We start from the raw sequence: 15,129 nt of genomic DNA, 5'->3' as shown, positions 1-15,129 counted from the left end.
AATAATCACCTTCAGGTCCTGGACGAACCCTTTATGCTAAGCGGGTGACCTAATGGATACAAATTAGACAAACAGTTAAAACTGCAAAGAATTAAGCAACAGCAGAAGTCCATGAGCACAATTTCTGCTTCACACACCATGTGACGGTACGTTTGTTGGTTACATTGTATGTTTATAGTGCAGTCTAATTTGTAGGGATTCTACCATTAAAATCAATTTTTTTTGTTTATCACACGTTGGAATAGCTTTAAGAAAGGCTATTCTTCTCCTACCTTTAGATGTCTTCTCCGCGCCACTGTTCGGTAGAAATCCTGGTTTTTGTTGGTATGCAATGAGTACTCTCACAGCACTGGGGGTGGTCCTCAGCGCTCAAACAATCTTCTTCAGAAACGGCCTCTCTACGCGTCTTCAAGTGCCTTCTTCCAGAGCTGGGTTCAAACTTCTAGGCCTCAGGCAGAGCTGACTGCACATGCCCATAGGCCACAAGAAAATGGCCGCTTAAACCAGCTTAATGTTTTTAGCCGCCACAAGAAAATGGCCATTTTTCCTGTGGCCGCAGGCATGCACAGTCGACTCTGCCTGAGGCCTAGAAGTTTGAACCCAGCTCCGCCCCCAGTGCTGGAAGATAACTCATTTGCATACTGACGAAAACCGGGATATCTACCGAATGGCAGCACAGAGAAGACATCTAAAGGTAGAAGACGAATAGCCTTTCTTAAGGCTATTCCTATGTGTGATCAACAAAATTTTGATTTTAATGGTAGAATCCCTTTAAGTGAATGGGACTGAGCTGCAATATTGTTTACATTTGCTATGCAATGTATGGGGCTGTGCTTGGTTTCTTTGGAAAGGCCGCAGCACTCAACCTTTAATGCCATCATTTTAAAGCATACCTCTGTACTAGGTGAAGGGAGAAGTGTGTGATCATATAACAGATAAGTCAACTTTGCTATAAGGCTATGCACACTCACAACGGATGCGTTGCAGAATCCATGCACACCCATGATCCCTGCTACATAGTAATTAATGTTAGTAAATGAGGCTACATTGTGAGGACGCTACTGATAGAAATGTGTGTGCAACATAAAATATTCAGCTATATTAACTATATACACCACATATGTTTGATGTTCTTGGGTCCTGAAAGGATTAAGCAGGTGTCCCTACTACCTTACCCTCTCCCTTAGCTATCGCAGTGAAGCATTAAGGTGACCAAACCCACCAATTTTGGAACCATTTACTGTATATGAAAATATCTCCTCTCTACCCTGTTGATTTTGGAAGGAAGAAGGGTCAGAAATACTGAATTTCAACATGCACCTTCCTGTTCTCAAGAGATAAGCGAACGTCAGAGGTGCCTGACAGCAGATTTGGCCTATGTAGAACCCATGGAGAGAGGGATGGTTTATACCCCAAAAAAGAGAACATAGCCTGCTTTGTTTCATAGATCAGTTCAGTAGCCACCAAGCCAAGAATGTGGAAATATTTCCTTCCCTTTCCCTTAAGTGCAAAACGTTATGGAGAAATATTCCATTGCATTATCGACGTGTATCATCATGGCCCCTGGATCGTTGCTTCATAACATAACAAAAGGGAAATTGCTTCAATTATGAGAACTACAATGATAACAAGATGAGATAGGAGAAGAATTTTGCAAATACAAGTGATCCTTCTTGGGTGGACCACCCAAATTTGCACAGAAAATGGTCTTTTTGGGGGGTGGTCCTCTAATAATTGTTACTCTATGCAGAAAAGTCAGCACATAAATATGTCCAAATTCTGAAAGCCACAAATGATGATGAAATAGCCTAAAATCATGAGCTTTATGTTTTATATCTCATCAGCATATTACAAAGACCCACATCTAGATTAGGACTAGAGATGAGCGAACACTGTTCGGATCAGCCGTTCCGCACAGTACGCTCCCATAGAAATGAATGGAAGCACCTGGCACGGCGACCGGCTGCCGGCAAAGTGTACGTGCCAGGTGCTTCCATTCATTTCTATGGGAGCGTACTGTGCGGAACGGCTGATCCGAACAGTGTTCGCTCATCTCTAATTAGGACTAAAAAAGTAACCCAAACATACAATTCTAGGTGGCCTCTCTTTACACCAATGGTGACCACTTCCTTTTCCCAGATCAGGATGGCCTCATCATTCTTGATCTCCAGCATTGCATCCCTCAAATTTTTAGTTCCCACCTTAGCACCCCTCTAAATCATGGTCCCCAGCATGGCTCTCATTAATAGTCCCAGGGGTGTAGCTATAGCTGGTGCAGCAGTAGCAATTCCTACTGGGCCCTGGACCTTAAGGGGGCCTCAAAGGACCCAATTTCATATAAAGTATGCCACTATTCTGAACAGTATAGGGTACATAAGAACCCATTTCAGATTTTGCATTGGGGCCCAAAAGCTTCAAGTTATGTTTCTAGATAGTCCCTAACATGGTTCCCTTTTCTGTTAACCTGGTGCTGACATTGTTATTGCTCTTTTTGGTGCAATGCTGGCAGCCACACTCCCATGATGTCTCCTGCATGCTCGTTTCTTGACGTTGCGATGCCCAGATTATTCACAGTGCGTGAGTCCAAAGTGTGGTGTCTTAATGGGTAATGGTCTGTCTATTGAGGGGCAGCTTCTATAGAGTGTAATGAGGAGGGTCACCCAAATAGTTGTTCTCAAAGGGAATTGTTATCTATGACAGACTACGTCTTCTAAATGGAATGAGCAGATGGCTGATCTTCATAACTAGAAGCACATGGTGATAGGTCCTCCACTCACTCAATCTACAGAATCAAGCAGGTATAACAATACTGCTTGGAAACAGTCATCAAGTAGCTATAGATGGGTCCATTTTTCTAATTTGACTACCCAATGGTGAACTACTGTTGATGGTCTTTACATCCAAAAAACATCACTATGATCCTTGTATCTCAGATGGGATGTTCTAACGCACTGATCACTGAGGTCTGACTATGGGGACCCCAAGCACTGCTGAGACCCGGCCACACACACCAGATATTTGTTGGCCAATTTTAGCCATTTCAGAGGATGATTGGATATGTAGATGCAGGTCCGTTTTTTGTCATGCTGGATATCAGAAAAAAATATCAATGTTTGGTGTGATCAGTCACTTTTGGCCGATCATCATCTGACTTGAACAGACTCTTTGCCCTTTTTTGTCATATATATGGTTAGCCTTAGGCTGGTCTTACACGACTGTATTGATTTTACGGTCAAATAGTTGCTGATCAGCAACATAGACACCGGAGACACCAGTGTCCTAGAGTACTATGGGCGAGTCCGTGCAGTGCCGTGAATTCACGGCCATTACAGACCTGCTCTATTCAGTGCGGAGGCCCGGTACACCACTAATAAAATATCCGGTGTGTAAGAGGCCGCACTGAATATAATGTGTCCGCAATTGAAAACCCTGAATAGCGGACTTACATTACGGCTGTGTAGTCTTGACTGTAGCTACTAGTGGAGGATGTATAGCAGCTGCTATGGGCCTAATACCTAGGGAGGGCAATGTCTATACTGAGATAAGGTACAATTATTGATACGAGGGATGGAAAACTAACCAGAACCCCATTCTATGTTGTATTATTAAGCCCTATAGTCACTTGTTATGCTTCTTCCATGGCACCTTTTTTTCCCCATTATTCTTGTCCTGTGACCTCACTCTTTTTTTCCTATGCTGTGATGTCATTCTTCCTTTTTGCTTACATCATTTCTGTGCTATTATATCATTGTGCAGAGTGACCGGATGGGCTGCCCAATATTACACCCCCACTCCATGCTGCACCAATATTACAAGGCCAGGACTGAATTCGCATAAAAGAAACATTCATGCCGATGTCAACTCATATGGACGCTCATATGTGACAGCCATAAAACTGGAGGATGATTTGGGCAAAGGAATATAGTCCATTCTATTGCAATTGTATCGATACACATTTATCTAATCTTTGAGCAAGCATATTCAATAAACAAAAAAAAAATCAAAAAAAAATCACACAAACACAATTAATCCAAATCAATATTTAATTTGTAAAAAAAAAAAAAAAAAAAAAACATAGCAAAGATTAATTACGTCAGTGCTTCAGGTCCTTCAATGCAAGTGTCAACATTAAAAGGCCCCTCTAGCAAATATTGGATTAAGGCTTCAAACCCTTGTTGGGTATGTGGTTGTAAGGTGCTTTCTAGCTTGGTAGGTATCTGCCGATCCATGAGATTACTGGGCAAGTCCCATCGTATCGTCTGCTCTGCAGAGACAGTGGGATCGGAAACACCCAGGAGGACTGCATGGACCCCTGTGCCAGCATCAGTCATCCAGCCTTTCAACCATGAGCCTGTCAGAGAGAGGCAGAGACCATAATGCCAACTCTGCCCTTGGGTACTTTCAGATTGTCAAAAAACACCAACATGTGAGGGTTTCTTTGTACAATGCACAGCTGTTTGTATGGAATCCTTTTTGCAGGAAGCTGCAGGGGATCTATAACTTTTGGCACTCCAGCTGACCCACCACTGAGCCGGTTATTGAGTATTACAAGCGATATCTGGTTGAATGAGTATTATGGTCCATGGCAGCAACCAGCAGCTGGAATGACAAAGCCTAGCCCTTTAGTCGATGGTACTTTACTAAATTTTTATGTGTCTGGTTAAATTCGGATTTGTTTACATGTAATAAAAAAAATGGGGAAAAAAAATGACATATAACAATACTATAGAGAGCTGCCTTCCTGAAGTTAGACTTAAAGGCCCGTTTCCCAAATCCAGCTATTACTCAGCTACCTGGCACAGTTACAGGGCGGTCGTATTTATGGGCACGGCCAGGAAATAAAATGCCACAACCTTTTTATAAAAAGGCTCATCATTCCAACCATGCCTGATATCCCTGAAGGTTGGCTTAGGGAACCCATGAGGGCCACTGGTATACGTCCATTACGTTATGGTTTCACAGAAAGCTTGCGTGGACTCAATACTGACAGTCAATGCAAGTCATCTTCAGACCCCCATTGGAGTTTGATCTAGGCTATAACCGTATCGAAAGATAGGTGCAGAAGCAAATTTCTAAGCACTGTTGCAGTAAAGCGTACCGCTCGCCAACATATAACGCGAGCGGCCATTTTGTCGGCAGAAACATCATGAATGAGGATTAGCTCATCATAAAGAAGGCTTCTGAAGTCTGGTGCAAAGGAAAAATGGAGCTGTTGCTCATAGTAACCAATCAGAATCCAGCTCTCATTTTTCATAGGCCTTTCTGAAAATGAAAGTGGCAATCTGACTGGTTATTACGGGCAACGACACCATTTTTTTTTTTTTGCACTAACAGTGAGAAAGTCTCCATTGTCTCCAATGCACTATTTATCAAATCTCTAGATATTAGTCCAGGAGTTTAATTGGACTTACTTGATCTGGCCGATGATGATGATGGATCCAGGGATCTCGGCCTAGTTACAACCCCTCGGTCACATGATCGTAAGCAGCACTCCAATACCTGGGTCGCTCCACCCCCTCCTTCATTAGCCGATCTCATAGTGTGCTATGGTGGCCGGTTTTACTATAGTCAGCCAACCCCCATGGTACATGTAATCAATTACTTGTAAGATAGGGTGAGGAAGGAAAGGAGCAATTCGGGGAGCGAAGCGCTGTTTCCAATCACGAGACCCAAGGGTCAGGATGAGGCCAGAACCCTTAGGGTCCATCAACATCATCATCATCCACCGGATCAGGCAAGCGAATCAAACTTCCCAGACAACCCCTTTAAGACAGTCTTTGTTGCCCATAGCAATCGATCAGAACTCAGCTTTCAATTCTTAAAGTGCACTGGCTTTCTAGCGGTATATAAAACTATACATCTTTGAGGACAGGAAATGTTCTTTTTAATTCTGCCAACAAAATTAGCATGCCTGCTATGGGCCGGCGAAGGGTAAGGCCATTCTGCAGACCCCACATTTGTTGGTCTAGGAAAGGAACCCAAGGAGCCACAGCAGCAGAGCGAATCGTTTTACTATATAATTTATCCCTTTATACACCTAGGACCTGAGGGAGTTAATGGTAACAAAATCCAGACCCTGCCGGCATGAGCGCCGACTGAGCCCAGATCGGTCTCTGGACACTGTTCCATGATATAAAAGCCTTAGATTGCAAAAACGCCACTCCTGAGAGAATCGTCCTAATGGTGTGGAAGGTGTGGCAGCAGCAGGAATGAAGGGTAGGGGTTCAGCCGGCTTCAGGAGCCATGCTGTGAGGATTAGCCCTGACAAAAAATGAGGTTATAAGGCGCGATACAATTTGACTTGGAGCAGAGAAGACTGCATCCTGTAGAAATGGGAAAAGGTGATGGCTAGTCAACAGAGCCCAGCTCAAGGAGGGCAGGGGACGTGGATAATTTAACACTCATGTCAACAGAGCACTGCACTCACAGCACACTCTCACATGTTCTGCGGACTTCAAAACGGTATAAAAAAAAATGAAAGCTGAAGAAAAAGGAGAATAGAAATGTGGGCAACAACAAAGTAATGGATGGGCGGCTACAGCAAGGCTGCAGCTTGGAGTTTTGGTCTTGGCACCAGTTTCTTCCATCTATTCCAACCTGCTGAACATTCAAACGGTCTTCCTGGCAGTCAGTACCCGGACTATAGAGCCCACGCCACCTACTGCCAAAGCCTGTGAAGGAGACAAATAGACAGATTCAGAGAGAGGACACAGACATTTCCGTTAAGCAATGTTAAGTTGCGTGAAATAAAGCCCTAAAGACCATGTAAATAGGGCAATAAGTGGAACAGCAAACCAACAATGGGCCAGTTCACACTGAGTTTTGCATTCGGTTTGATCCAGTTTTGTTTGTAACGTATATATTGTGACAATGGAAATTATAGATGGGCCCCTTGGGCACCTGGATCTTCAGATTTCATCAGCTGAAGCATTGAAATATTTGGAAACAGCTAGTTTCTAGTGGGATATATACTCTGTAAGGCTAAGATTACAAAGATTGTCGGAGAGAAAAGTCCTGCACAGAAGACTTTTACCTCCACTGGTTTCAATATGAAAACCGCAGACCCCAATGGGATAATCTAAATCTAAAATGGTGCCAGTGTAATACTGAAAGCATGAAAATAAACATACAGGTTAAGGGTGTTATCAAGGCGGAGGCAAGGATGTCGTATACATATAGAGCTTACTATCAGATTGCTCACATCCACTATACGTATCAGATTAACTATTTCCAGACGTCCGTCGTAATGGTATGGCAGACGTTGAGTATTTAAATATGGCAGGTCATTATACAGCAGCGGCAGCAGTGCCCGGATGGATCCAGTTACTTGACAACTCGAAGCCTATTGCATTGCATAAGGCCAATTTGACATCTGCGTTCAGGATTCCGTTCAGGTTGTCCGCTTGAAGACCCCCGAATGGAAACCTATACGCATTAAAAAGCGGTTACCTAAGAAAACCGCACAGACCCCATTTAGTCTATGGGGTCCACAGGTTTCCAGGGTAACTGCTTTTTTTTTTACCCGTATGAAAACCTGAACGCAGATGTGAATGGGGTCTTAGAGATCAGACCCCCTAGTGTTCTAAAATTACAGAGGACAAAAAAGAAAAATTACAAAGTACAATTTGTCCTGCAAACATTAAACCCTCATACGGCTCTGTAAACAGAAATTAAAAAGAAAAAAATGATGGCTTTTGGAAGGTAGGAAAGTCAAAAACTAAAATAGAAAAATGCTTGTGGTGGGAAGGGGTTAATAATGGGCCAATCCATCGATCTGGCAGGACTGGACATTCCCCAACAACAAATGGGAAAACATCATCGCTCTTTTGAGAGTCAACATACCCAATCCTGTTGCTCTTAGGGAGGTGAGACACCTCTGGCAAAAGCTTTCTTCCCTCTCCCTGTTAAGGCACATGACATCAGAGATACCTGGCAGCTTCTTAAGCTGACCATATACATTATGCTAGGTTCACACTGGTGCCAGGTGTCTTTTCTTCTGGTATTTACCCAAACAACAAACAAATGGACCACTAGAATAGCGGGCACCTATAGAGCCCGAGTCACCCCAATGACTACAACGGGGTCCATCGGGTGTCTGTTCTTTTTAACGGAAGACATAAAAGTCAAGCATGCAGGACTTTTCATCTGATGACTTTTGACAGATCTGCGTAGATGTGAACCCAGCCTTAGATGTCTATATGGGCCTCCAAACTCTCATCTGAAATCTAAAGAGCTCTAAAGTCTAAGGACTTGCATACATATTAGGTAAACGCTGGCCGAACCCTCCAAAAATGCTGGACCAGCTTCATTTAAGAATGAATGATGGCAAAGCACATAAAACCTCATCCTAATGCCACCATACAATTGACCCTTACCATGGGGGTCTTTCTGTTTACATCATGTTTGAGCTTTGGGTAAACCCCTTTGGTGGTATGTATGTTCCTCAAGTCAGTGTATTTGCCATTCCATATTTTAAGTGTAGATTTGCACTCACCTTCTCATGCCATTGCAGTAGAACAGCACTGCTATTGTCAGACGGGCACTCGAAGCCTTTGTAGATGTATTTCATTAACAGGTCAACACCGTTCTTATCCAGGGACTGAACGGCCTTCTCTATCTCGTTGGCTTTGAAGGAGACCAGGACTTTCATCACCAGACACTCTGCTCGATCCTAGGATACGAAGAAGAATGAGAAAACACCTAGGAGCCAGTCTACCCAACTGTCTGTAAGTCCCTGAAGATAACAGTCTACAGAACATGGGTGAATCTCTCTACTCTTGGTCCCAGACATCTCCAGCTGGCATCCAGATGGGCAAACTTTCATGCCTGGATTTTCCAACAGGGCAGAGAAGTGGAATACAAATACACTCATCTGTGCTCCCATATATTGTTATTATTGGGACTGCTCTCTATACAAGCAGGCATGACAAAACCAATAATACCCCATTAAACCTAGTTCCACATTGTGGAAACACTTTTCAGCAACGTTTTTTTCCGCCATATTTGATCTTACCTCTACAGTGTTTCTGGGATTGTATAAAATTTTGGGCAGGGGAATAATCTTGGAGAAGCTGGGTTCGAAAGATAATACCCCAACGCAACTCTTATGTTACATTTAGTTGTTTCATGGGAAGCCTCCTTGTCTTCCAAAGCTGCTTGTGAACTTACCTTAGCCGACTGATTCTTTGTGTTGAGCGGTGGATTCTTCAGAGCGGCCTGTAGAGCGCCCATCATGTTCCCTGTGCTTAGCAGTTAAGGAAGTCATATAATAGGAGAACATGTTTTCACGCAACGTACCATTCTAGTAACAGACTTCTTCTTTAAGGATTTATACAAATAGCAGAAATGGCTAAGGATTAAACACAACCAAATTTCCTTATACAGACCCCAATTTCAAGGTCCATAGAAGAAAGAAGGTCCAAAAAAAGAGAAGGTTAAAGGGGATGTCTAGGGAATCTTTTTACAGGGGGTTTTTAGGCGTTTTCCCGGGCTCGTTCCAACCTTGGGTCACTTGAGTGTAACCAGCCCCCCAGCCCAACAAATTACTCCATCTCCTCCCTCCGCTCCCATGTTCACAGATAGTTACCTGTGCTATGGGGGTTGGCTTTACTATAGTCTGCTAGGTCTCAAAGTACAAACTCTTCCGATAATTTACTGTTATCCTGGCCGAGTGGCGCTGCAGTCCTGAATGGGGCTAAGCACAGTAGAGCAACATTTTGGGCCAAAAGCGAGTCCTGCTTTCAAAAAGCTCTAAAACAATCAATGTACATTAGGGAATCACAGCACATCTACAGACTAATATTTCAGGTCTATTTATATCACCCCCTCCCCTAGAGAACCCCTTTAAGGAGTGTAAGCCTTAGCTAAATAGCCTTTAATGGACAGTCACTCTGATGGCTTGGCTTATACCCAAGTTACTACGGATCAATATCCACAGCCTGAATATAGCGGCAGAGTCATCATTAGCTCTAATAGCTATAATATCAGCAGATATCATAAATTATGTATCTGATATTCAGCAAGACGTCTCCTAATAATAAGGATCTGAGATATATACCGGCAATACCTGAGGAGGAGGATACAAGGCACAGGGCGAACATCTTGTCACTTTGAAGAGGGCATCTAGGAGGGACTAGATGCCTTGAAGGACTCATACTAGCTAAACTAGTGTCCCCAACCTGTGGTTAAGCTGTAATACCCACCCTGCCCTGACACTTGTAGTTTTGCAACATATAGAGGGTCACAAGTTGGGGAATACTGAACCAAAAAGGCGAATGGAGTAAACCTTGTGTGAGCCGTTTTTCCAAAGAAGATAAGCTGAAAACAAAGCCAGCCGGGGATGCATGTGTATGGTAAAGTCCGGAGGAATGGCTACTGGCCAAGGGCTTTAGAAGGAGGTTGACCACCTGATAAAGAATACTGGGAGGAATGTATTAAGACTGGCATTCTATAGGTTTTGATCCCTAACTGCACCTGAATTATTAAGAGGCATTGGTAACGTAACGTTTTAGGCGCACTCCCATACAGAAGAATTGAAATCTATGGCAGTCAGGAACTGGCGTATATCCTATATAGCACACACTAGATTTGAGCCAGCCTTTTTGTAAGAAAGTGGCAAACGCCAGAAGGAATGACGTGGTGCATCTATGGTGCAAGAAAGGGTTGCGTGCCAAAGATGTGCTACATTTACAGTCAACTACACCAGGAAACTGACATAGATGGGTTATTACTATCCCCCAAATGTGGCCACTCAGATTTACCCATCATGTTAGAAGACATTCACTTTAGCCAAACGAGCGCCAAACGTGCCCTGTGTTATCTTCTTCCCTGTGTCTTCACTTCCTGCATTCCTCAATGGCAAGCAAGACCCAGCATGTGTCACTCCAGCAGCAGCCTGTACGCTGTGTACTTACTGATAACACGCAGCAAGAGGCGTAGTAACCCAGGTGTGTATACAGCGCAGCGCCAGACACTCCTGGTGCAGCGTAAAGGTCACAGCACTCAATCTGTACACCGCCTGGAAAGCTACTAGCAATCCTGATCAAGGTGATACAATATTTAAAGGGATAACACATACAAGTCATAGATAAATAATCCCTACCTGGTTCCATCATCAGTGATCGGCCCCTCTATATCTGCTGGTCAGTCAGTTGTATGAGTAATCAGTAGGGGGCGCCTGCACATGAGAACTCAACATGCTAAATACGTTGGACCTATGATCTACACAGAGATGTAAGACATATGACCTGTAAGGGGGGGCATATTTATATAGATCCTGTAGCTCAAGTGTTCCCCAACCTGTGACTTTCCATTTTTGCAAAATTACAACTCCAACCGCAGTTTGGGAGTTGTAGTTATCCAACAAAACCGGAGGAGCAAAAAGTTGGAAATCATTATTGTAGGTTCCATACAAGTATGCCCATTCCAGAACATTCCCATGCCCCCTATAGATTGGGAAGATTTTTGCTCACATCAAGAGACCTGTACAGACCTAATCCTATACATAGCTGAGACTTTGCTACAACTGTATGCAATCCTCTGTTTAAAGGGGTCTTCTCATCTGAGCAAGGTTTGCTCTATCCATAGGGTAGGGCATAACATGCAGACCAATGAGGGTCTGACCACTTGCACTCCACCAATCAGGGAAATAAGGGGTGTTCTGTCCCCAAATCTAAATGGAGCAGTCGCCAGTCAGCCTGTGCACCAATTTTTATTTCAATGAGAGTGCAGGAGAGATATATTGGGTTTGGGGATTTTAGCCTCTGCTTGTAATAAATATTTCCATTCACTGACAGCAAACAAAACCTGGGACATTTCAATCCAAATGTACCAGATTTCTATTGAAATTGCACTGAAAAGAAAGACATTCAGGCATCTGTCAAGTCTGCAAAGCTACTGAGCGTCTGCATCCAGATTACTTGTGCGGATGCAACTTGACAATGCAAATACAGCGAATTTGTCGAATGAGTCGAATTTGTAATTCCGTGCCTGTATCCACTACCTGCTGTCGTGAGTGCAACATGCACTGAAAAAAACATGTCCTGATAATATAGGTACTGCTAAGTGACAAATCCAACTCTACTACATCCATCCCGAAACTCAGCACTGCTGTATCCGCAGATCACTGTATCTATCTACAAAGGTAGGGAGAGATAAATGGCAATATAAGAGTGTGTGTATATATATATATATGTGTATATATATATATATATATATATATATATAATCCTTTAGGGTAAGTGGCAGTAACCTATGGCCATGATTTCTTACAATCAGAGACAACCCCATTCATTATATTAACCCATATCTAGTGACGTTCTGCCTACAGCACCCTATATATCAGAGGATATAGGTATAGGTATAGCGATCAAAGATCTATCCTTAATATAATTGCTAGGTTTGTCAGATTTGAAGGGTGACGGCCGCCCCTACCTTGTACAATGACAGGATATGAAGAAATAGAAGCAGAAGTAGCAGTGCTCCCCCTGCGCGGAGTAGTGACACGCAGGTTCCTCTTTGCACAGTCTACATATTATCCATATAAGTGCAATGTGGAGGACACAGAGCAGAAGACCCCTATAATAAGACTTCCTATACAATCCACTATATATACAAATGTAGCAGAGCTGAGTAAGTCATGTAGCTTCTTTGTATCAGAATTTTCTGCAAGTAAAATAATACAAGTGGTGGTAAATGACAAACTCAGCTCTGCTACATCCGGCATAAAACTCAGCACCGTGCATCTGTACATGAGTCAGTGCTGTATACAGATGTGTAGTCCTTTATACCGTGCACTGACACAATGCTAGTGTGTGTATATAGCAGGGCACACATATACCTGCACACACCTAGACACACAGGTATACACAGAAGGATATCCCCGGATGGCGCCGTCCACTTCTCCCTCGTCCGGTCCTTGCTGTCCTTCTCCTGCCTCCTCCTCATCCACGAACTTGTTCTCATCATACTCGTCCACATCCACGTTACGGAAGCGGGCGGGCACCGTATTCTTCGCCATCCTGTACCGGAGAGCCGGGCAGCAGCAGCAGCAGCAATAGGCAGGGAGCGGCCGGGCTCAGTGCGCAGGCGCAGCGGCTTCCGCTCTGACCGCCGGCTTCCTGTACTGACTGGGACTGTGTGTAGTGCTGACAGCGGCCGCACGGGGAGGGGGGAGGAGGAGGAGGAGAAGGAGGCCGTCAGCGGGCAGGGCTGGGGTGACGTGATGTGCTCCAACATGTATGACTATGTATGTGCAGGAATCAAGAGTCTGTGACATGAACATGTAATGTGTGATATTGTTCAGAATGTATGTCATGTATGTAATGTGTGTGTAATGTATATAGTGAATGTATATGTGTAATGTGTATGATGTGTTATGTACTGTACATTCACTATATACATTGCACATACACTATATACATAACACACCATACACATTGCACATATACATTCACTATATACATTGCACATACACTATATACATAACACACCATACACATATACATTCACTATATACATGGCACATACACTATATACATAACACACCATACACATTGCACATATACATTCACTATATACATTGCACATACACTATATACATAACACACCATACACATATACATTCACTATATACATTGCACATACACTATATACATAACACACCATACACATTGCACATATACATTCACTATATACATTGCACATACACTATATACATAACACACCATACACATTGCACATATACATACACTATATACATAGCACATACACTATATACATAACACACCATACACATATACATACACTATATACATGGCACATACACTATATACATAACACACCATACACATTGCACATACACTATATACATAATACACCATACACATATACATTCACTATATACATGGCACATACACTATATACATAACACACCATACACATATACATTCACTATATACATTGCACATACACTATATACATAACACATCATACACATTACACATATACAGGGTGGCCATAAAATAACCTCAGGTGTTTGGAGTCGTGTGCAGGCTGACCCAATGGATGGAATTGCCCAAAAATTTGTATGTGTGCTAATCAAGGCATGGGGAAACGGACGGCATGAAAAAAAAAAAATAATAAAAAAAAATTATACGAAAACTCCCCACCAGGGGATAATGTGGTGCTATACAGTGTGCGCGCAGCGCAAAACCCGTCTGTCGATACTTGGGGATTTCCCATTTGGACCACCGACTAGCATGACTGTTCAATGTGGCCGCCATCATGCATGGTGAGCATGGTCATCCTATGCAGAGCGTGCTCAATGCTTGCGTGTAACATCTCTGGTGAGATGCTGCGCACTTCCAACGTGATGCGGTCTTAGAGGTCAGGCAGGGTGTGTTATGCCTATAGTGAATGTGTATAGTGTACCCCCCAATTTAATGTCCTCCAGCTTCCCCCACGGTATAATTTCCCCCTAAAGTTGCCCCATTTTAATATCCCCTCCCTTCATTTTATTTCCCCCTTCAGCTACCGCACAGTTTATTATCCCCCACACCAGATGCCCCCAGAGTTTAAAGGGGCTCTATCAGCAAAATTATGCCATATGAGCCCCACATATGCCTGAATAGCCTTTAAAAAGGCTATTCAGGCACCGCTAATGGTATTTTAAACCCCCCACCCCGTTTTAAACTAAGACCGTAAAAACATATATGCAAATTATACTTACCGTGCACAGTGGACGGTTCGTGCACTGGTGGACGTCATCTGTGTCCTTTCTTCCTCTGGTGTCTTCTTCCAGCGACGTCCTCCTTCCACGCCTTCATCTTCTTTTCTTCGGCGGGTTGTGTTTAAATCCCGCACGTGCACCATTTTTGTCATAGTTCTAACGGGAACCGAGCATGCTCAGTTCCCCTTAGAACTACGTAAGCGGTCGTGAACTTCCATTACAAAAATGGCGTCGGAGCGTGCAAAGTAGCAGATGAAGGAAGAAAGATGAAGGCGTGGAAGGAGGACGTCGCTGAAAGAAGACACCAGAGGAAGGCGGGACCGAAGATGACGTCCACCAGTGCACAAACCGCCCACTGTGCACAGTAAGTATAATTTGCATATATGTTTTTACGGTTTTAG

General features: G+C 43.4%; 1 protein-coding gene across 1 annotated transcript; it reads right to left on the bottom strand.

Moving 5' to 3' along the window:
• Positions 1–4,025: 4,025 nt before the first annotated feature.
• ARPC5 (actin related protein 2/3 complex subunit 5) lies at positions 4,026–13,115 on the bottom strand. Its single transcript, XM_075287131.1, has 4 exons — positions 12,879–13,115; positions 9,169–9,241; positions 8,495–8,671; positions 4,026–6,671 (listed from the first exon to the last, which is right to left on the bottom strand). The coding sequence occupies exons 1-4, from the start codon at positions 13,016–13,018 to the stop codon at positions 6,609–6,611; spliced, it is 453 nt and encodes a 150-aa protein (XP_075143232.1). The 5' UTR covers positions 13,019–13,115; the 3' UTR covers positions 4,026–6,608.
• Between the last annotated feature and the right edge of the window lie 2,014 nt (positions 13,116–15,129).

This window comes from Leptodactylus fuscus, chromosome 9 (genome assembly GCF_031893055.1).
Source record: "Leptodactylus fuscus isolate aLepFus1 chromosome 9, aLepFus1.hap2, whole genome shotgun sequence".
Classification (NCBI taxonomy): Eukaryota; Metazoa; Chordata; class Amphibia; order Anura; family Leptodactylidae; genus Leptodactylus; species Leptodactylus fuscus.
The sequence above is the reverse complement of the archived record's forward strand: the minus strand, read 5'-3'. Positions and strand labels throughout refer to the sequence as shown.